The sequence below is a fragment of the Miscanthus floridulus genome, chromosome 7 (genome assembly GCF_019320115.1).
Source record: "Miscanthus floridulus cultivar M001 chromosome 7, ASM1932011v1, whole genome shotgun sequence".
NCBI lineage: Eukaryota > Viridiplantae > Streptophyta > Magnoliopsida > Poales > Poaceae > Miscanthus > Miscanthus floridulus.
The window spans coordinates 5,141,429-5,165,574 of record NC_089586.1 but is presented as its reverse complement, the minus strand read 5'-3'; the positions used below and the strand labels follow the sequence as shown (position 1 = coordinate 5,165,574).

Sequence of the window (24,146 nt, the reverse complement as noted above, 5' to 3'; positions counted from 1 at the left end):
AAACTGCAGAAAAGTAGGGGTTATGCACCAGGGCTTGCCTGGGTAAGATATATATTAAAAGTTAGTATCTGCATCTTTAGATCATCCACCATCAACTAAATAGAAAACCCCTTGTATCATCTCCTGGAGAGAATACTATTACACCATCATCGAATTCCCAATCATCCTTCAATTGATCCATCATCGTACCTATATGATATGCATTGATGCAAATGCATATAGATGTAAATAATCAACGACATCCGAAATGCTTAGAAACCCGATCACGTCTCACAAGCTAACGAGCTCATTCAACGATGTCTGTACTTAGGCTACATATCCATGTTGGCGAATAAGGCGTTATTTCCCAATAAATATTTTAGTTATATAAACTAAGTTGTTTCTTTATTTTATTCTATCTATTTAATCTTTATTCAAAATAGGACATCATTATCTATCTAGCAATTTAATTATTCTGGAGCTACAAAAATTATAGTGAGTACCTAATATTGCTAGGAGCCTACTATAAAACTTTCAGATCCAACACTATTATTAATTTATCACAACAATTCCTACAAGTTTATATTTTTACAATATTAAGTACCTTGAATTAATTATATAGCTTTCAAGAATATTATCAAACTATGTGAACAAAATAAACTAACAGATAGATCATGATTTTAGGAGACTAACAAAATTAGTTTCATGATTTTTGGACAACTACACAAATTCATATTAATTTTATAAATTTATTCCTGAAACTAATTTTAGTAATCGCCTAAGAAAACACAAGGGCCAGCGCCCACCAAACGGCCTAGCGGTGGAAACGGCCCAGCGAGGCCCACGACGGACGAGCTGGTTCGGCTCGCAGGCGCACAGCGCGCGCGCAGCTCAGCGGCGCAAGAGCAGGCCTAGGTAGGGCGCGCGGCTGGCGGCCTAGCCAGGCGGCACTAGACCGGCCTAGACGAGTGAAGTATGGCCCAGGCAAGGGAGTAACACGTGGCCGACCCAGGCGCGACGTGGCCCAGGCGCAGGCGGACCAAGCCGACAACGCGAGCAGGCCGGCCCACGCGGCCAGGGTCCAGAGAGGGCACACAATTATGCAAAAAGGACCCTACAGTTTTACCAAATTGATCCATAGTCTCGACTACTCTATTCATGTGAGTCACGTTTATCACACCTAGGCCTGTACTGTTATCTCTATTCACATACTTACGTCCTCATCTTCTCCACCGAAGCAGAGCACGGACAGGGAGCACCAGTCGAGGAAGGCACAACGGCGACGGGAACTCACCGGTGAGGGGCACGGAAGCCCACGCGACCATGGACTGGCTGCGGCGAGACCCGAACTGGGCCCCAGTAGCCTGCCTGCGCGAACCGTGGTAGCGGTACACCGACTGTAGCGGCGCTGGCCAGGTAGACAGCGGCAACAGCGCAACGACACTAGTAGGGCAGTTGCACGGCACCGGCGGCATGGCACGCCACCGGCTAGGCCCTGCTCGTGCCGGGCAGGGCGCAGCGGCTTGACCGCAGGCATGCGGTGTGGCGACGGCTTGAGCAGAGGCCGCGGTGGCTCCCAGCGACGTGGCTACGGTGAGCGCACGAGGAGCACAACGTAGCCAGAGAAGGAGCGTGGAGGGGACAACACTCTAGCGCGATCGTGGGGACCCGTGCTCTCATGCGCGCACGCAAGGGGAAACATCAGGCGGGCGGCACTCGCGAGCGGTGGCCGGGCGACAGCCGAAGGCGCAACAACGGCAGGGCACTACGGGCCCAGCGCGGCTGCGGCTTGGCAGGTGGAGCTGCGCGCGACTTTGGTGAACGAGAGGTGAGCGGGGACGACCAGGGGCGGCGCGTGCGCTCGCGTAGGGGGAGGGCTAGCACCGACGGGCGCAGCCATGGTAGGAATGTTGTGGTGGGAGGAAAACAACAAGAGCAAGGAGGATGAAAGGTCCTAATATGGCTAGAGGGGGGGTGAATAGCCTATTTAATAATCTACAAATTGACTAGAGCAATTTGATTAGTATGACAAAAGGCTAAATGCAAACTTGCTCTAGCTTTACAAGGGTTGCAAGCCACCTATCCTACAATTCTAGTTGCAATGATAGCTAGACACACAACTTGCTATGATACTACTCACTAAGAGCTCTCAAACTTTCTACTCTAAAGAGCTCCACTAAGCAAACCTAAATAGCAAAGCAAGCTCTCAAATCTAATTACACTAAAGAGCTTGCTACAACTAGTTTGCAAGAATATAAACGAGTGAGTAGGATGGTTATACCGTCGTGTAGAGGAATGAGCCAATCACAAGATGAATATGAAACCAATCATTGGGAGAATATCAAGGGGCAAGAGACAACCAATTTTTCTCTTGAGGTTTACGTGCTTGCCAACATGCTAGTCCCCGTTGTGTCGACCAACACTTGGTGGTTCGGTGGCTAAGAGGTATTTCACAAACCTCGTCCACACAATTGGACACCGCAAGAACCTACCCACAAGTGAGGTAACTCAATGACACAAGCAGTATGCTAGAGTTACCTTTTGGCACTCCGCCAGGGAAGGTACAACTCCCCTCACAATCACCGGAGACGGCCATGAACAATCACCAACTCGTGCCAATCCTCCACCGCTGCACCAAGCGATCTAGGTGGTGGCAACCACCAAGAGTAACAAGTGAAATCCGTAGCGCAACACGAATACCAAGTGCCTCTAGATGCAATCACTCAAGCAATGTACTTGGATTCTCTCTCAATCTCACAAAGATGATGGATCAATGATGGAGATGAGTGGGAGGGCTTTGGCTAAGCTCACAAGGTTGTTATGTCAATGAAAATGTGCAAGAGAGTGAACTTGAGCCAGCCATGGGGCTTAAATAGAAGCCCCCATGAAATAGAGCTGTTGTACCCCTTCACTGGGTACTGATCGGGGTGACCGGATGCTCCGGTACTACTGACTGGACGCAGGGCTCAGCGTCCAGTCGCCCGATGGTAGCCACATGTCATCCTGCATTCAACAGGAGTCGTCTAATCTCAACGGTTGATAGTTGACTAGATGCTCCGGCACAAGTGACCGGACGCTGAACCCCCAGCGTCCGATCGTTTGCAGTAAGGTTCCAAAACCAGTTTTCTTCGACCGGACTCATCCGGTGGCACTTGACCGGACTCAGCCAGCGTCTGGTTAGTCACCCTGATTACTGTGCAGCTACATCACCTCTGACCAGACACTGCCTTCTAGTGTCCGGTCAGTCAGAGGCCCAGCGTCTGGTCACATGACCGATGCTAGGGTATCACTACCACGCCTAACCGGACGCGCTGGTCCCCCTGAGACCAGCGTCCGGTCAGTTGTAAAACAGCAAGACTGACCCTCTATCATCTCTATCTCCTTCACCCTTGCTCAAATGTGCCAGCCACCAAGTGTATCACCTTGTGCACATGTGTTAGCATATTTTCACAAATATTGTCAAGGGTGTTAGCACTCCACTAGATCCTAAATGCATATGCAATGAATTAGAGCATCTAGTGGCACTTTGATAACCGTATTTCGATACGAGTTTCACTCCTCTTAATAGTACTGGCTATCTATCCTAAATGTGATCACACTCATTAAGTAGTCTTGATCACTAAAACAAAATGGCTCCTACATTTTATACCTTTGCCTTGAGCCTTTTGTTTTTCTCTTTCTTCTTTTCCTAGGTTCAAGCCTTTGATCATAACCATGCCATCACCATTGTCATGATCATCGTCATTGCTTCATCACTTGGAGTAGTGCTACCTATCTCATGATCACTTTGATAAACTAGGTTAGCACTTAGGGTTTCATCAATTATCCAAAACCAAACTAGAGCTTTCAATCTCCCCCTTTTTGGTAATTGATGACAACCCTTATACAAAGATATGAAATAAGATTCAATTGAGTTCATGTTGCTTGCCCAAGCATATTTACCATGTGTAAAGGATATGGACAAGTTTCATGAACTCCATATGGTAGCAATTGCTCCCCCTACATATGTGCTAAGAGTTTGGATTGTAGCTTTGCACATATGCTTAGATAGGAAATATAGGAGATAATTTTTACCAAATGATGCTAAGGTATAAGAGATGGACCTTTGAAGCGTGATACCAATCGGAGTGAACCAGTTATACCATCCTTAGCACCATTAGTAACTAGACATACATAAAAACTAGAATACCCCATGAGATCAATATTACAAGTAAGGGTCTAGTTTCTGTATGATGAACATAAGTCTAGTTACTTTAGCTAGATACCACTTGATAGCTAGATACCACTTGTAAATACTTGGAAATGAAATCATTAGATATCCTATGCATGCTAGTTTTTCATTTTATCATTCAAACCTACAACTAGCATACACCACACAAGCATGGATATTGAAATTTAAAACTTGTGCCATGCAAGCAAAACATATGAGATGCACATTCAAATGCACCATACAAGTTCATGAGCTTGCTCCCCCTACTTATGTGCTCAAGATTTTATAATTATAATTGATCCCCTTCCTTCCTTTGTCATATCTTATCTCTCTACACTATTTCTCCCCCTATCACTTATCTTTGTTTCTCTCCCCCTTTGTCATCAATGACCATAAAGGCTTAAAGTATAGATAGGTTGGGGGTGAAACCATGTGAAATGAGGATTATTTTCAATTTGGGTCAATCTAGATTACTTGCAAAAGATATTTAACTCGGTTTGATCCAAGGACAAGCTTCTTCACACCTCCAAATATGGGTTATCTTGTACCATGTTGAGTTAAACACTTATAGCTTATTTTCTAGATCAAACACTAGGTTTACAAGCCCACAAACATGTCATATGCTACCACTAGATCATTTCAAACATTCAAGCAATAGTGGTACCATGTAGGCATCAAATTTATTTGATTTTCATGAATGAGCCTATTCAAATGTGAAATATGTCTAGATGCACTAAACATGTCCTTAGCAAGGATGTATGTCATGCCAATCAATTTTTACCTTGTATTGCTCGAAGGAGAGGCATGTCATATAATGGGGATGCATCAACACATATTGGAGAAGTCAAGTATGTTCAATTCATTCCTTAGCTTACAAAACCTCTTCTCATCAAGTGGCTTGGTGAATATGTCGGCAAGTTGATCATCGGTGCCCACACTCTCTATGCAAATGTTCCCTTTTTGTTGGTGATCTCTTATGAAATGATGGCGGACATCAATATGCTTTGTTCTTGAGTGTTGAACCGGGTTGTTGGTGAGCTTGACGGCACTTTCATTGTCACATAGCAATGGCACTTGCTTGAACTTGATTCCAAAATCACTCAAAGTAGCCTTCATCCAAAGTAATTGAGCACAACAACTACCGGCCGAAATGTACTCCGCTTCGGCGGTTGAAAGTGCTACACTATTTTGCTTCTTTGATGACCAAGACTACAAGTGATCTTCCTAATAGTTGACATGTGCCCGATGTGCTCTTTCTCTCAACTTTGCATCCCGCATAATCAGAGTCCGAATATCCAATCAACTCAAATCTTGCTCCTTTAGGATACCACAATCCAACATTTTGTGTATGCTTCAAGTACCTCAATATTCTCTTTGTTGCCTTCAAATGACTTTCTCTTGGTGAGGCTTGAAATCTAGCACACATGCATACACTAAACATCACATCCGGCCTTGATGCGGTCACATAGAGTAGGCTTCCAATCATAGACCAATACATCTTTTGATCCACCATGTTGCCACTAGCATCACTATCCAAGCTTCCACTTGTCCCCATTGGTGTACTAATAGCTTTAGCTATCATCCATTCCAAACTTCTTGAGCATAGTCCTTGATGTACTTGCCTTGACTCACAAATGTGCCATTCTTCATTTGCTTGATTTGAAGACCAAGGAAGTAACTAAGTTCTCCAATCATAGACATCTCAAACTCACTTGCCATCATCTTGCCAAACTCCTCACAAAAATCTTGATTTGTTGACCCTAAATATGATATCATCAACATAGATTTGCATTACAAACAAGTCATTTCCAAGCTTCTTGGTGAAGAGAGTGGTGTCAACCTTTCCCATCTTGAATCCCTTAGAGAGTAGGAAATCCCTCAATCTCTCATACCATGCTCTTGGTGCTTGTTTCAATCCATACAAAGCCTTTCTCAACTTGTAAACATGGTTGGGTTTCTTTTCATCTTCAAAACCTGGGAGGTTGCTCAACATACACAAGCTCATTGATGTACCCATTGAGAAATGCACTCTTCACATCCATTTGATACAACTTGATGTTGTGGGCACAAGCATAGGCTAACAAGATCCTAATTGCTTCCAATCTTGCAACCGGGGCATATGTTTCTCCAAAGTCAAGACCTTCAACTTGAGTGTAACCTTGAGCCACTAATCTTGCTTTGTTCCTTATTACTATCCCATCTTGATCTTGCTTGTTCCAAAAGACCCACTTGGTTCCAATCACATTATGATCCTTAGGCCTCTCAACTAACTCCCATACTTGGTTTCTTGTGAAGTTGTTTAGCTCTTCATGCATAGCATTGACCCAATCAACATCCTTCAAAGCTTCATCTATCTTCTTAGGTTTAATGGATGACACAAATGAGAAATGCTCATAAAATGAAGCCAATCTTGATCTAGTTTGCACACCTCTTGAAATATCACCAATGATAGTGTCCAATGGATGATCTCTTGCAACATTGGTTGGTTGGAAGCACTTGCACTTGATTGCTTGCATTAGATTGATTCACTTGGTTGAGATGATCAACTAGCCTTGTTGATCTTGCACTTTGTCATGACTAGTACTTGCTTGAACTTGATCATGAGAACCACTAGCTTGCACATTTGAGTTAGAGAGCACTTGATTCTTGTCATCTTCAACATCAATCACCTCTCTAGGCCTTATATCATCAATGTCCATGTTCTTCATTGCATTGACCAATTGAGTGCCTCTTACATCATCTAGATTCTCATCTTCCTCTTGGGAACCATTTGTTTCATCAAACTCCACATCATGAACCTCCTCAAGAGTACCACTAGCCAAATTCCAAACTCTATAAGCCTTGCTAGTAGTGGAGTAACCAAGCAAGAAACCTTCATCACATTTCTTTTCAAACTTGCTCAATCTAGTGCCTTTCTTCAATATATAGCATTTACAACCAAATACCCGAAAGTATGCTATGTTGGCTTTCTTCCATTCAATAGCTCATAAGGTGTCTTCTCCATCATGGGGTGACAATAGAGTCGGTTGCTATAATAGCAAGCCATGTTGATTGCTTCGGCCCAAAATGAATGACTCACATTGTACTCACTCAACATTGATCTTGCCATATCAATCAAGGTTCTATTCTTTCTTTCAACTAGCCCATTTGATTGAGGAGTATACTTGGCCGAGAATTGATGTCTAATTCCAAATTCATCACATAACTCATCAATTCTAGTGTTCTTGAACTCACTTCCATTGTCACTTCTAACTTTCTTGATTGTTGTTTCAAACTCATTGTGAATACCCTTGACAAAAGATTTGAATGTTGCAAACACATCACTCTTGTCACCAAGAAAGAAGACCCATGTGATATCTAGTGAAATCATCCACAATCACAAATCCATATTTATTTCCACCAATGCTAGTGTATGTGGTTGGTCCAAACAAGTCCATGTGCATTAACTCAAATGCCTTAGATGTGCTCATCATGCTCTTCTTAGGATGTGTGTTACCAACTTGCTTTCTGGCTTGACATGCACTACATAGCTTATCCTTCTCAAATGTGACATCTTTCAAGCCTCTAACTAAGTCATGCTTAATCAACTTGTTCAATTGTTTCATTCCAACATGACCAAGCCTTCTATGCCATAACCAACCCATGCTAGACTTAGTGATCAAACATGTTGACAATTGAGCTTCTCTAGCATTGAAATCAACCAAGTATAGATTCTCATATCTAAATCCTTTGAATATCAAGTTAGAGCCATCTACACTTATGATCTCTACATCATCCACACCAAATATGCACTTGAAACCAAGATCACACAATTGAGCTACCGACTAATAGGTTGAAGTTCAAGCTCTCTACTAGTAGCACATTGGAAATGCTCAAGTCATTGGATATTGCAATCTTACCAAGCCCTTTGACCTTGCCTTTGCCATTGTCACCAAATGTGATACTATCAATCCCATTGCTCTTGTTTTCATTGATTGAATTGAACATTCTTGGATCACCGGTCATGTGTTGTGTACACCCACTATCAAGCACCCAATGCCTTCCTCCAGCTTTATAATTGACCTACAAAAGAAGATCAATTCTTTTTAGGTACCCAAACTTGCTTGGGTCCTTGAAGGTTAGTTACCAAGGTCTTTGGTACCCAAATGGCCTTCTTCTTTGGGCCCACAATTGGTGTACCAATGAACTTAGCATTCACACCGTTGGCACCCTTATAAAGCATGTAACAAGAATCAAATTTAATTGAAGATACATTAGGTAGCTTGTTCTTGTTAATCTTGCAATATTGCTCTACATGCCCAACTTGCTTGCATCTATTGAAAAACCGACCATTGCCCTTCACAAAGCTAGATTTGGGAGTGACAAAGGCCGCCTTGCCTTTATTGGGAGTATAGCCTATTCCCTCTTTATTGAGAGAAAACCTTTAGCTACCCAAGCACTTTAGCAAGTGGGCTTCTCCACCATAGGTATTGCCTAAGGCACGAGTGAGCTCACTTCACCTCCTTCTTGAGGTTCTCATTTTCCACCATAAGTGAGGCATTCACAATGTGAGACCATAACTCAAAGGTGAAGTGGAAGTAGTAGTGCTACAAGAAGTGTTAGTGGGAGCAACAAAATTAGATTCATCAATAAGATCACATGTTAGTCCCACATCACATGATATGATCACTTGCTCCTTCTTGGCTTCCTCCACTTTGACTTTCTCAATGAGAGAGGGGTGAGCCTTTTCAAGCTTAGAGTGAGCTTTGCCAAGCTTCTCATGGGCTTCCATTAGCCTCTCATGAGTGGCATTGAGCTCATCAAAGGATTGCTCAAGAAATTTTACTTTCTTGCGCAATTCTTTGCACTCCTTTCTCTTCATCTCATTGCAAGCGTGCACTTGCTCACACATGTCCAAGAGCTCCTCCTTGGTGTACTCCTCATCCTCATCATCATCATTATCATTCCTACAAGAGTCACTTTCACATTCATCATCATCACTCTCATCATATTTTACCTTGGTAGGCTTTGCCATGAGACATGTCGATGGAGTGTCGAAGATGGAGAGCTTCTTGTTGATGGCGATACTTGCTAGTGCTCTCTTGATAGATTTCTTGTCATCATCACTAGAGCTATCACCATCCGAGGAACCATCACTATCCCAAGTGACTACATAGCCTCCACCCTTCTTCTTCTTTTGGAAGGTCATTCTCTTCTCCTTCTTTTCATTTTTATCTTTCTTGTGCTTCTTCTTCTATCTTCATCATTATCACTATTGTAGGGACAATTTGCTACAACATGATCGGGGCTCTTGCAATTGTAGCATCTTCTCACATACTCTTTGCTCTTGGTGTGATCTCTTCTCTTTCTTGCACCATAGCCCTTCTTCTTCATGAATTTGCCCATCTTGCGCACAAATAGAGCCATGGCTTCATCATCAATGTCACTAAGATCATCATCATCACTTGATTCTTTCTTTGACTTGCCCTTGTTCTTGGATGATGATGAGCTAGCCTTAATGCTACACTCTTCTTCTTCTTGTCCTCTTCTTCCTTCTTGTCCTCCTTGTCATCCCCCTCCCTTTCCACATGGTATGTCTCTTGGGTCATGACATCACCTAGTACTTGGTTGGGAGTAATCTCCTTCAATCCTCCTCTTATGATGAGCAATCTCAACATCTCAAATCTTGGAGGTAGGCACATCAAGAACTGATGAGAGACATCATCATCCTTGATCTTCTCTCCCAATGCCTTCAAATCATTAACAATCACTTGCAAATGATGGAACATCTCTGGAATGCTCTCATCATCCTTCATCTTGAAACTTGTCAACTTGTCCTTGAGGATATACAATTTGGCACTCTTCACCGCCGGTGTGCCCTCATATATTTCTTCCAATCTTTTCCACACCTCATTTGCTCTTTCACAATCCTTGATTTGCTCAAACACCTTGGAATCAATGGCATTGTATATGGTGTTGAGAGCCATTGTATTGCATTGCTTGTTGATCTTATCTTGGTTGGTGGGATCATCGGGATCGATGATAGCATAGTCATTCTCGGTCACTTCCCATACTTGATCATTGATTGAACCAAGATACATCCTCATCTTTCTCTTCCAATAATCATAGCATGTGCCATCAAAGAACGGTGGTTTGCCCCCCACATGGTTGAACACAACTTGAGCCATAATTTGACACCGAGGTTGTTAAGCCTTCAATCAAACGGTGACCACGGCTCTGATACCACTTGAAAGGTCCTAATATGGCTAGAGGGGGGTGAATAGCCTATTTAAAAATCTATAAATTGACTAGAGCAATTTGATTAGTATGACAAAAGGCTAAATGCAAACTTGCTCTAGCTTTACAAGGGTTGCAAGCCACCTATCCCACAATTCTAGTTGCAATGATAGCTAGACACAAACTTGCTATGATACTACTCACTAAGAGCTCTCAAACTTTCTACTCTAAAGAGCTCCACTAAGCAAACCTAAATAGCAAAGCAAGCTCTCAAATCTAATTACACTAAAGAGCTTGCTACAACTAGTTTGCAAGAATATAAACGAGTGAGTAGGATGGTTATACCGCCGTGTAGAGGAATGAGCCAATCACAAGATGAATATGAAACCAATCACCAGGAGAATATCAAGGGGCAAGAGACAACCAATTTTTCTCTCGAGGTTCACGTGCTTGCCAACACGCTAGTCCCTGTTGTGTCGACCAACACTTGGTGGTTCGGCGGCTAAGAGGTGTTTCACAAACCTCGTCCACAGGATTGGACACTGCAAGAACCTACCCACAAGTGAGGTAACTCAATGACATGAGCAGTATGCTAGAGTTACCTTTCGGCACTCCACCGGGGAAGGTACAACTCCCCTCACAATCACCGGAGACGGCCATGAACAATCACCAACTCGTGCCGATCCTCCACCGCTGCACCAAGCCGTCTAGCTGGTGGCAACCACCAAGAGTAACAAGTGAAATCCGCAGTGCAACATGAGTGCCTCTAGATGCAATCACTCAAGCAATGCACTTGGATTCTCTCCCAATCTCACAAAGATGATAGATCAATGATGGAGATGAGTGAGAGGGCTTTGGCTAAGCTCACAAGGTTGTTATGTCAATGAAAATGTGCAAGAGAGTGAGCTTGAGCTGGCCATGGGGCTTAAATACAAGCCCCCATGAAATAGAGCTGTTGTACCCCTTCACTAGGTACTGATCGGGGTGACCGGACGCTCCGGTACTACTGACCAGATGTAGGACTCAGCGTCCGGTCGCCCGATGGCAGCCACGTGTCATCCTACATTCAACAGGAGTCATCTAATCTCAACGGTTGATAGTTGACCGAACGCTCTGGCACAAGTGACCGGACGCTAAACCCCTAGTGTCCGATCGTTTACAGTAAGGTTCCAAAACCAGTTTTCTTCGACTGGACTCGTCCGGTGGCACTTGACCGGACTCAGCCAGCGTTCGGTCAGTCACCCTAATTACTATGCAGCTATGTCACCTCTGACTGGACACTGCCTTCCAGTGTCTAGTCAGTCAGAGGCCCAGCATCCGGTCACATGACCGATGCCAGGGTATCACTGCCATGCTTGACCGGACGCGTCGATCCCCTTGAGACCAACGTTTGGTCAGTTGTAAAACAGCAAGACTGACCCTCTATCATCTTTATCTCCTTCACCCTTGCTCAAATGTGCCAGCCACCAAGTGTATCACCTTATGCACATGTGTTAGCATATTTTCACAAATATTGTCAAGGGTGTTAGCACTCCACTAGATCCTAAATACATATGCAATGAATTAGAGCATCTAGTGGCACTTTGATAACTGTATTTCGATATGAGTTTCACTCCTCTTAATAGTATGGCTATCTATCCTAAATGTGATCACACTCATTAAGTGTCTTGATCACTAAAACAAAATGGCTCCTACATTTTATACCTTTGCCTTGAGCCTTTTGTTTTTCTCTTTCTTCTTTTCTAGGTTCAAGCCTTTGATCATAACCATGCCATCACCATTGTCATGATCATCGTCATTGCTTCATCACTTGGAGTAGTGCTACCTATCTCATGATCACTTTGATAAACTAGGTTAGCACTTAGGGTTTCATCAATTATCCAAAAGCAAACTAGAGCTTTCAGAGGACGAGCAGAGCTGGGATGGCTCCCCTCGGCAGCAGAGAAGAAAAAGGGAGGGAGATGTAGGACTGACTCGCATTGATCTGTGACGTGACTGCTGTGGTCCAGAGCAGGGAAGGGAGGGATGACACAGCAATGGGGCACGCCAGCACGTGTATAGGGACATGAGAGGACGTAGCGTGGGCAAGGAGCAAAACCACGTGCTCATTTTTAGACACCCCTACGCGATGGATTTGTCCAGGATGCGGATGGATGAGAAGACTTTGCACTACCGCGTCACGACGGAAAACGAGACGACGCGTGGTAGGCAAGTCAAGCAAGGTCAGAGAGCAGAGCGCACGCCAAGAGGCACAGGGTGAAGCGATAGAACTGGCAGTGAGGAAGGAAAACATGCAAAGCAGTACACGGCAGCAGCAGCCCAGCCAACTCATCCATCAACACGCGCGCTATACCAGTGAGGTAGGTGAGGCGAGTGGCCAGCGGCACTCTCGTTATTATTTTAGCTCTCAAATCTTCATTTAACAAGCTGACTATTTATAGTTTCAAACATGGCTAAAGCACTAAAGTTTGTTACTTGATATTTTAAATGCAACCAAAATCATGCTCCGAATTTTACTTAAGTACCATATACCAGTCATATCGTATTTTTGTTTATAAAAATTATTTTTCATGCTTAATTAATGAAACAAACTGTTCGCTATTTATTTGCTAGAATCGTTATCTGACATTCCTAAATATTTCTACACATTGCGTAATTTAACTTGAGCATTTATTTGAGTCCACAAAACTAAGCCACACAGGATTCACTTATCGCCTCAAGTATGTTTTAAATAAAAACCCGAGAAACTCGATTTGAAAATTTTTCTTAGGCCTAAATCATAGTGCTAAACAAGCTCGTAACACCAGGGGTGTTACATCTACTTCACCTTCTGCATAAATAGATGTTAAAGTTAGCGCATTTCCTAAACGCATATACACTAAAGAAACATTTTCGGAATAGACAAGTTTATGTTTATCTCTACAAAAGCCTCGAGAATGCCTGACCCTTGCCCTCTAGACTCATAAAGCCAAAACGCTGCTTCGTTGGACATCCTTGATAATTGTGTCCCCTGGGTATAGAAACGCGGTTGGACAGTTTTAGTACACATACTTAATACCAAATGGATAACAAATTGTACCATTCGAGTATCTTACCACGTATCTTTGAAGCGGGGCTCTCTGTAGTTGTGTGTCATCCCTAGTGGCAACGTCATACTCATCTTCAATCATATCTTCCTCACCGTCCTCGTCAATCGCCTCCTCAGTGTATGGGGGCTTGATATGTGTTCTCGTAGACCTGTAAAGCCATCGCAGGTACTCGTCGAAGGTGTGCTGGTCGTGTGGGGGACCGCATCGACCGACTATCGATCCCTGTTCTGCCATAACTAGATGTACCCGTTGTGTGTCACGCGCTAATCCTTGGTCTTGTACCTCTTTCTGCGGTCATATCTGCAACAAAATGATTGTTAGTTGTACCATACACACCTCTGAATTGTAGCTTTGTTATTAATCAATAATGCACATGTGCAATTCTTGGTTGGTGGAGTAAAGCGATGGTGGGTAGCCTGTCATTCTTCCAAATTTCCTGCAAACCCTGATGGGCAAGTGAATCTCGACCACATGGAAGAAAATAAGAGGGATGTTGCAGCAATACTCGTCTGACTCATCCCTAGTGACATGACTCAGATAGTACTGGAGCTCCGGAGCATCCTAAGGACACCAATGCACCTGAACAGGAAAGCAATGCAAGTATTAAATAGGCTTGAATTGCTCACTTATTTTTCTTGGAAACCTCGTTGTCTAGTGGAAGAAAGCCAGTGAACTGAGCCACCAGCTCCCTCCAGTGATCGTTGTCATCTATACCTGTCACTAGAAGCCCCCCAACCGAAGGCCAAAGATAGCCTTCACGTCCTACATGGTCAAGGTCATCTCGCCGCAAGGTAGGTGGAATATGTGGGTCTCTAGCCTCCACTTGTTATAAGAATAGAACGACTGTTAGTTACCTCAAATTTGTTATAAGAATGTTTACGTACAATGAAGGCACTCACACCTATCTATAGCTATAGTAAGTAGTGCTGGGTCAAGGGGCGGAAGACCATAGTTGACAACACTGACAAGCTCGAGGAAGCCGAAACGCCGTTTATACGGTACGTAACGCTCGTCCCACTAGTGCCCTTGGGGTGCGTGCGGGGCCTCAAAGGAGGCAAGGGCACCTCTGCGTCGGTGTCAGTCAAGAAGTGTGCTCGGTGTGGCTCGTCGTACTCCACCTCAAGAAGGGGGTACAACTAATGCTACGTGGGAGGGGCCATCCTATTACAAATTGATAAACAAAGGGTTAGAGTGTTCAAATTAACATTATATAGCATTGCAAAATTTGAACTACTTGTTATGCAATACGAACACAAATGAAAGCACATGTATATATTTAAAGTAACATTAACAGACATATTAAACAACTTCACTAGGAAAATAAGCAACTTCTATGTATGGACCTGCTGCCCTCGTCTTCTATGCCTGCGGGCATCCATGGCGCGGAGACCACACGCGCACATAGCAGGGCGGCGGCGTGGCTCCCTTTTGTGCCTGCCGACGAACTCATGAAGGAGCCCGATGGTGCCATCTTAGTTCTTAAGGTAAGTGAAAAGCGTCTTACTAATCTTAGGGTTGGGGATTGTTACCGGATTTGGGTAATTTGCATTCCTAGGGTTCAGATTTGGGCAAAAACTGGGGCTTAGTGTTGAAGATGATTCGACTCCCCTCCTTCTCGATACTTAAGCGAAACCCTATATTCTGATTTGGCTTAAAGAACTTTGAATCAGACAAATCCGAGGATATTTAGATCTTGACCAAACACTAATTAGGTCTTAGGGTTCATGAATTAGGCTAAGCGGCTTCTCGGATACCAATTGTTAGAACTTATACTCAGACAAGATCTTAATTAACCTAATTACAGGAACGCCTAAACCAAAATTAGCACTTAATTAGGACTTTAATCAATCTTACTCGCTGCCAAGGTGCATCGTGGCCGTGGTCGTGCGCGCGTCATCGTCGTGGTGGCGTGCGGGCACGGCGGGCGGCCGGCAGCCGTGATGCGCCGACGTTCGTGTCGCATGCAGGCGCGGCGGCCGGCGTGTGGCGGCGAGGCGGGCAGGCAAGGCGGGCGGGTAGGCGGCTAGGCAAGCGGGGTCGGCGGCGGGCAAGCAGATAGAGGGAGGACGGTGGCTCGCGGGGTGATATTTACCTGGGACTGCCACGCCGTGGGCTATGGCGCGTCAGTGCCGTACCAAGATCGGTGGCACGACAGACCCTGCCACATCACCGGTCAGCGCCTCGATCGTCGCCACATCACCCCTCTCGCCGCGCCACCATGCATGGCATGGCATAGGCGTTTCGTCGCGCCATGGCAATAGGCGTGGCCAAAAGTGTTAGTTTTGAAAAAAAATAAATAGTGTTAGATTTAAAATTAGTTTACAAAAAATGTTAAAAATAAAAAAAAATCTTGGGAGAAGCTACATGTCAAACAGGCCCTTATTAATCACCAGTAAAAAGTTATGTCATTTCGTTTAGTTGCAATATATAAGTACTGTTGTCAAATATCAAACTACATGCTATATTTGATACCTAGTATATATCACTAGGGGTGGAGCCAGAAATTTGATTTTTTATGCTAGAGGAGTCAAGAGTGTTAAATTTTCAGAATTTATTTGAATTTTAAAAAAATCAGTGAAAATTTCACATTCAGGGGCCCTCCCCGCCTCCTGTCTCTGTCCCTTACATCGCATGAGCGATCATAGAATGTGAAGGTTTTTACGTGCAGAGTGTCTTTTTTATTTAGAGACATACAAGGGCTTAACATATGTTATTAGCAGATATATCTACAGTTCTATATGTCGGTGTTTCGTAGACCGACTAGTAAATCTCTACGATTGTCGCGCTGCTCTAGAAAAATAATGGTAGCATCCAAAAGACACGAGGAATTATATTGGTTCAGGCCGGAGCCCTACGTCCAGTCTCAGAGAAAATCGAGTGCGTGTTCCTCGCTTGAATGCTCTGAAGGTCTTACAATTGGGGTGCAAGAATAGTAGAAAGAGGTAGGAGAGTGAAGCTAGAGCTAGAAGATGGACTGCCCGAATGAAGGTTTCAGGGGTCTGATCCCTTGGATGGGTGCCCTAGCTGCCCTTATATAGAGTCCGGGGCCAGGTCACATACAAAGAAGGAGGTTCTGTCGACTAAGGGGTCATGAGCCTAGGAGGGAACCTAGCTATCTTGGCTTGCAAGGAATGCCATCTTATCTTGGCGTAGCACACCTCCGGATGTGGTTGTCGTCATGGTCTTGTGTCCACGTCGTGGCATGGAGTGGCGTGGTGCTATTGTGCCGGTTGTGGCGGCACTATTGGCATGGTGGTGATTCGCCAGCCATTCTGTGCGGCGTGGTCTCACAGTGGCCTACGTCATCGCCTCCTGATCTCCCGGAGGCGTCGTATGGGAGTTGGTAGTCACCCTAGATCATTGGTCATCTTGTTGCTTGCAGAGCTGGTGGCCACGATCCCGAGCTCCAGGGTCATGCCCTTTGTTGGCTTGGATGGCCTCAAAAGTCAAGGCCGATGTTGTGAACCCTATCCCGACCGAGGGGTCATACGCCCGTCCCGTCGGGCCGTATTTGAACAGTGGGTCACCGTAGTGGCCGCCACTGCTTGGTGGTGTTGTCTTGTCTTCACTGCGTGGCGCACGAATGACGTTTGACTGGATTGAGGGGACTGTTGTCCCTTGGTCCTTGCGGGGTCAGTGTTGCGTGCCGACTCTTGTCAGAGCGGACACGCCTAGTAGAGTCCGATCTCTCCCCATTCCTCCCAGGGGTTGGGACGGAGGAGAGATCGTGTGATGCTGCGTGACGTGCGGAGGCAGAGAGAAGAGGTCATGGCCGACTCCCGCTTTGGTGTTTGGCCCAAGTCCACGTAGCTTAGTTGGGCCTCAGTCGTTCGGGCTTATACCAGCTCATGTACCGTGGGCCGCTTGAGCGGCTGACTAATCGATGTCTTGAGATACCCGAGGTATCATAACCCCGATACTATATATTAACATACTTATTTATTAAATAGTGTCGAAGGTACTATTAACAAATTGTGAGACCCTCATTGCACCTCATATAATGATAGGTGAACTCACCGTGTGAGTTTATCATATGTGAATAAGTGTTCTAAAAATTGTAGCAACAAAAGGAACAAGAACCAAACACTCACATAAGAAACTATATGACGTGCCTAACTTGGGACATGTTAAGTAACCTGTAGACACAGTCCAAACATGACCTTAATATTTTGTTCAACTACACTAGTTATCTCATCTCATTCAGAAAAAGATTGAATAATTTGTAGACCGTAACCAATAGACATAGAGTTTTCTACCAATGCCATATGATGGGCAAGACCTCTTTTATTCGGTCACCTTATCCTACCACTGTTACGAAAAAGGTTTTAGAGACGACTAGAACGAGCCTATAGGATCCGCGCGTCTCTACTTATTCGTAGGAATCGTTGTATACACATGCATGCTCACCTAGCCTAAGTCATGTCACAAACGTGCATGAGCTCAGATTTGGCTGATGACGCCAGTGAATACTCCCTCCCTCTCTATTTAACTATCACCGTGAGATGCGTAACTTTCTCGAGTTTTGATTAAGTTTATAGAAAATATTAACAATATTAGTATCTCTAAATAAATGTAGTATGAAAACATATTCAACAATCTATCTAATAATATTAATTATGTACTATAAATTTTAATATTTTTTTACATATTTAGTCCAAGTTAAGTATGTTTCTCGAAAAACGATAACAATGGATTGAAGGATCCAAGAAAAAGAGTGAGAATATTTTTTTTTTATTTTAGTTACAGAAGCCACCGCAAGCACATCCCTAATTGTGTAGTGCTTCGTGAAAAATCAAACTCCATTTAAATGAAACAGAGTTTCAAAACACAAAGAAATATATATATATATATATATATAGAGAGAGAGAGAGAGAGAGAGTATTCAGTAGCCAGCTACAAAATAAGTTATTCTGTAGCCACCTCCATTTACGATAATTTTATATACTAATTTACGATAATGTCAATACGTATTTACGATAGTTGAGTTCCTATAACAGATGGAAATATTTACCATAGCGTTGTAGTAAATCACTTAGTAAGGAGTTACTATAATCTCATAAATTAACATAGTAATTATAGTAACTCAAGGTGGCTACAGAATAGCTGGCTACAAAATAACTTATTCTGTAGCCACCTTGAGTTACTATAATTACTATGTTAATTTATGAGATTATAGTAACTCCTTACTAAGTGGTTTACTATAACGTTATGGTAAATATCCCTATGTGTTATAGTAACCCAACTATAGTAAATATATATTGACATTATCGTAAATTAGTATATAAAATTATGGTAAATGGAGGTGGCTACAGAATAACTTATTCTGTAGCTGGCTACTGAATAGCCTCTCCCTATATATATATATATATATATATATATATATATATATATATATATATATATTGCATAGATAGATACAGAGAGATATATCATTTGTCAAGTACGGAGTAGAAAGCAATAAATATATATATATATTGCATAGATAGATACAGAGAGATATATCATTTGTCAAGTACGGAGTAGAAAGCAATAAAAAGAGACGGAAACTTTGTGCACTTTAGAACAGGGAACTGAAGACTTGTCTGCAGAAAAACCGATCCTGTCCAGCCTCAGCCTCCTGAGCCTGCACGCCTCGTCCGTCGTCCCTAGTCTCACTCTCATCCCATCCGATGTTCATGTTCTCCGCCGCACGCTGCCTCCTCCCTAGTCTGTACCCCCACCCGCACGCGCCCGCCTGCCGCCGCGCGCCGGCGCCCACCGCGGTGTCAGCCAAGCCGCGCCGCTCGAGCCGAGGCTCCCGCCGCGAACGCTCGTGGGACGACGATGACGGCGGCGGCTCAGATTCCGACGTCGACGACGGCTTCTTCGGCCAAAAGCAGGACGAGGAGGCGCCAACGCCCTCCCCCAAACGGCCCGCCTCGCCAGCGCCCCAGCTGCGGGGGTCCGACGTGCTGCGCGCGCTGCAGAGGGCCGCCGCGGCCAAGGAGGCCGCCAGGAACAAGAAGAAAGACATGAAGAAGCCGGCGGCGCGCCAGCGGCAGGGGAAGGAGAAGCCGGCGGGTGGCGACGTGGAAGTCCGGGAGGTGAGGCCTGTGGTGATAAGGCCTGAGTGGGCGGCGAGGATCCGGGAGCTGGAGCTCAGGGTGCAGCAGCCCGCCGCCGACAAGTATAGTCAGTAGTCAGTACTCAGTGGAAGGAAATGATGCTAACCACACTAACCAGTGGCCAATGGGTGATGAGTGAGTGAGCAGGGTTTGCTCCGCTTTTCTCATCGTGTTGCTCTCTCAGACTCTTTCACTGTCTGCCTGTCTGTCTCAAACCAATTCCAAGAACTAAATGATCAGATAGACAATTCTGCCGCGCACGTTCGCCCTATTGGCTTGTCTTACGAGCCGTACTATTTCATCTAACGAAATGTATTTTTTTCACACAACAAATCAGCGAACAATACTTTCAGCCATGACTTTTTAGCGAAACCAATAGGGCCATTTTGTTAGCACTTGCGTTCCAGGCTCCCTCACTGCCAACTGATGTGCAGAAGCACTCCAAAGTCCAAACTGATGTTGGCAAGGCAATGAAGCTGACATTCCATGACCTCGAAGGCACTCCTCAGATCAGATTGCAAGACCAGAGATCCGCCTATTCTCTATGAGCAATGTGATCAAGTATATGCTAGCATCCAGGTCTCTCTGCTGAATCCTGATGAGATAAGAATTCTCAGGGGATTGTTGTTTTCTTTTTTCTCTGTTTATCTCGTACTGATGTCTAACTGCAACTTTCACCGGTTGCATTCAATGGATCAATAGCTGTGCAGTAGTTCTTGTCAGATTTATCAATATATACAGTGAGAATCAGTGATGGTCAGCTCACACTGCACTTTGAACTTTAACCGAATGTATCAGTATAGTGATGTTCAGTTCACACTGCACTTCGAATGAATCTTCACCCGTAAGCATAGAGACTCATGGCGAGTTGCGCTATCTGCAATTGCTCATTTGCATCGGCCATTGTTCACCCATCAGCTATGATTTGGAAATAGTCTAAGATTCCTAATGCAAAATTGCCTTACATAGTATCTTTTGGAAACGAGATTTTGAAAATGGTTGGAGAAACCCAACAAATATGCCACCAACTTTTACTTGAAAAATTCATTGATTTACTTATTATTTTTTTGGAATTATGGAAGATGCTCTAAGAGAACATGGCATGTGAGCAAATGCATTTCGCAACTGGTTAATAATTAAAGGAAAAATCAAAATCACAACATCACATCACATGGGCCTGCCTATACCTATACTAAGAAGACAAAGGCCGGCCCATAACCGACCTTTAGACCTTTGGCAACGGCCCCCCCACCGAGACGCCGCCCTCGCCCCTCGCCGCCAAATTGCCCTCACCCTCACCCTCGCGCCGCCAGCCAGACCGGCCGCCCTCACCCACGCCGCCCGCCTCCTCTTCGCCACTAGTATAGTGCCCGTGCTAACGCCACGACTTTATTTCAATGATGCACATGAAAGCAACCAAATGACGATATTTTTAACATAGTTTAAGTTGTACGCAATTGTATATGACCATATAATTCGGAAAACACTCAGGCATAACAAGCACTTGCGTTGCAATGGGAGACGATTTTCAAAACCAACACAAAGATCACTTATTCAGCACGGCAAGCAACATGCAAGCTTCACAGTGCATTCGAGAAAAGATATCCATGACCTGAGAAATACAGGCTAGTTTTTTTAAGAGAACCCCTGAGAAACCAACTTTGGATCATTACACCTATCATATCTGATAGCTGAGCAGACAACTGAAATATTGGTGTTCACTTTTACAAGAATAAGTTAAGCGGAAACAAAGCCATGACAATTTTTCCTTTTTGAAATAGCACTCTCGCTAGGAAGTAGTTAAACAAATATTACTGTCGTGTTCATAAACCCGGGGACCCTCATGGACCGGCTTTCCAACAAAGGCTTGGCCCAACAGGCAACGTTGCAAGCAAACACGCAACTCATGGGCTAGCCCAATTACCTAAACGATAGGCCAGAAGTGATGTAGACTAGGCCAGATCTTCCGAAAGGTATGATAGCGTCGATTAGTGGAGACTCGACGTTCACGATCTAGGCTTCGAACCAAGATTGATTCGGACCCCCGCAACCGTTACACCACTGCTCCATTGGTTATCAACCACGCGAACGCGATTGACCTCGCCGAGAAGGCTTTCCTGCAAGCGAATCGAGAACACAAGCAAGAACGGGATGAACGCAATCTGAAATTGCAAATAAATATGAGGCTTATGATAACGAGAAGGGGTTCAAGTCTTTATTCGAAAGGACTAATCGCCACAGGCGAACAAGATCAAGAACTGGGGCCCTGGTTCACAGCAAGCGGCCTTGGCGGCGACAGTTGCAGCAAAACGACGTCTGTTTCACGAGGAAATCAAGAACTAAACAAAACCCAAACCCTAAGGAGAGCGACGGTTGGTATTTATAGAGTCTTGGGCGTCACCCCCTGGATGCACCCCCTAATGGGCCCAAACACGATACACGGTCCAACGGACCAAAAGACGGTGTCGCAGCACCCTGGCAGATTCTGGACGCTGACTTGTTTCGACGATTCCCGTTGATTCCGAAGGTCTTTTGACGTGAAACCAATTGGGTTGGCTTCCTTATCCAATTATCTTTCCATCCATATGTGGATCATCGAAAACGGAGTCCGGATACGTCCTGTGTGACCAGTTTAAGGCAGACTGGTCCTGGAGGCCGAGACAGACTCGAACTTGAGTTGCTTTGGGCCTCCACCTTGGGGACTCGAACCGAATTAGCCTTGGGCCTCCTTGTTGACTTGGACACCCTTGCTGATCTCCTTGGTCTCTATATGGTTCTCCAAGCATGGTCATATGTATGGAGGTCATGTCCTCATCAAGAAGGGCGATCCAATCACCGACCGGAAGGTCTGGCCGAGGAGGAACGACGCCCGTTTTCTGACTCCGGCCCACCTCTCCGACCGGAGCGCTTGCTTCGGTCTTCAGCCTGCTTCCGGACGGCCTCTCCGACCGAAAGGCCTAGACAAAGCATTACTTCCGACTCTGACCCGCGTCTCCGACTGCGGATGCACCAAACCCCTGCTCACTGATCTTCTCCAACTGGCGCATTCAGAGCCGACTGGGACTAACCGACCAGGGACGTCTGCTCGGTAAGGACCAAGGAATGGACGGAGAAAGTAAGGCAGCGTGCATAAGTCAAACCACAATACCAGGAACCGTACCCTGCGCATCTACCAGGCAGTACCCTGCGACCCTCCTGGCACGACGGAACCCAAGCAGTGTTGTAGGCGCCGACATTTTCCCCTACAATATTGTGGGCGCCATTAACTCCCATACTGTAAGGCTCCCCCATATGCCTCTAAGCATCAACAGTGTTGTGGGCACTGACATTAACCATATCAGGCGAACATGGTAAGACCCCTTGCATGTCTCCAGGTATCAATAGTGTGGAAGGCACCGACGTCTTCCATACCCGAAGAAGACAACACAACCTCCCACGTGCATCTGACATTCAACAGTATTGCGGCCACCTACCATCGTCCTGTACCCACCGACATGGGCAACAAGGCTTAGTAGCATACGTACTCTCTCCCTCTCACTTGTATGGCCATCCCCTTCATCTATAAAAGGGGATGCGCTATCTCCCAACAGGGTAGATTCATTAGATCGATCAAGTTCACTAGGACACAACAGCAGAACCACCAGGTTCAAACCATGAGCACACGTTCGCGTGCCCTTAAACCCGGCTTGATCTGCTTCTTTTTTCATCCAAAATAGTATTTTTCTCTCACAAATTCCTCCAGATTCCTTCAGAATTCCTCCAAGCGAACAGAGCCTTAGCTCATAGCCGAGCTCCCGTCGCTCTCGGCCGTTCCGACCGGAGTCCGACCAGACCTCTTGTACCCCCCATCTTTCTCCTCATTTGTAACCCCACTACAAACGTCGAGCACCTGGGCTTAGGAATAAAGTCACCGACCGACTCAAACTGGACGTAGGGCATGTTGCCTAAACCAGTATAAACCATGTGTAATTGAGTGTTAGGCCACCTTCGATCACAACGTATAATAAAACTACAAATATTTACGTGTTGGTCACTTTCTGCACCGACAGTTGGCGCCGTCCGTGGGGAAGACGTTGTACGTTCAGCACTTTTTGGTCATCGGATGACCCACTTTTCTGCCACCTTCGCCATGACGGGCTCAAGCGATACTACTCGCTTCGGCTCGCTAGAGTTTCCCGCACTCCCACCTATTGGGATGTGGGTTTCACCCGTCTTCGAGCCATCCCAAGCCTTCCTCTTTGGAAGCCTGGACTTCATTGCCGACCAGCTCGGCATACTATGCCTCCGTGAGGAGGCACTCGTTCTGGCGCCTGTCGGAGGGGCGCCCTCCATTGGCTTCGGGACGCACGACGACTTCAACGACGAGGCATCTGTGCTTCATTCTGAGCAAATTCTCTTCTCAAACCCTGCTGTGAGATATATGCATACTGTTATTTACTATCTCCCGCCGATTATCCAGAGGGACCGTATTGACCGCACCACGCACACCGTACGATCGGTTACCATACGGCCTCACGTCCTTCGCGGACGCGTGCGCTCGGGGGCTCC

General features: G+C 45.2%; 1 protein-coding gene across 1 annotated transcript; it reads left to right on the top strand.

Annotated features, from left to right (window-relative positions):
• The first annotated feature begins 19,104 nt into the window (after window positions 1-19,104).
• Window positions 19,105-19,776, top strand: LOC136462407 (uncharacterized). Its single transcript, XM_066461507.1, has one exon. It carries the CDS (start codon window positions 19,164-19,166, stop codon window positions 19,671-19,673), a length of 510 nt encoding a protein of 169 aa, XP_066317604.1. The 5' UTR covers window positions 19,105-19,163; the 3' UTR covers window positions 19,674-19,776.
• Window positions 19,777-24,146: the final 4,370 nt, after the last annotated feature.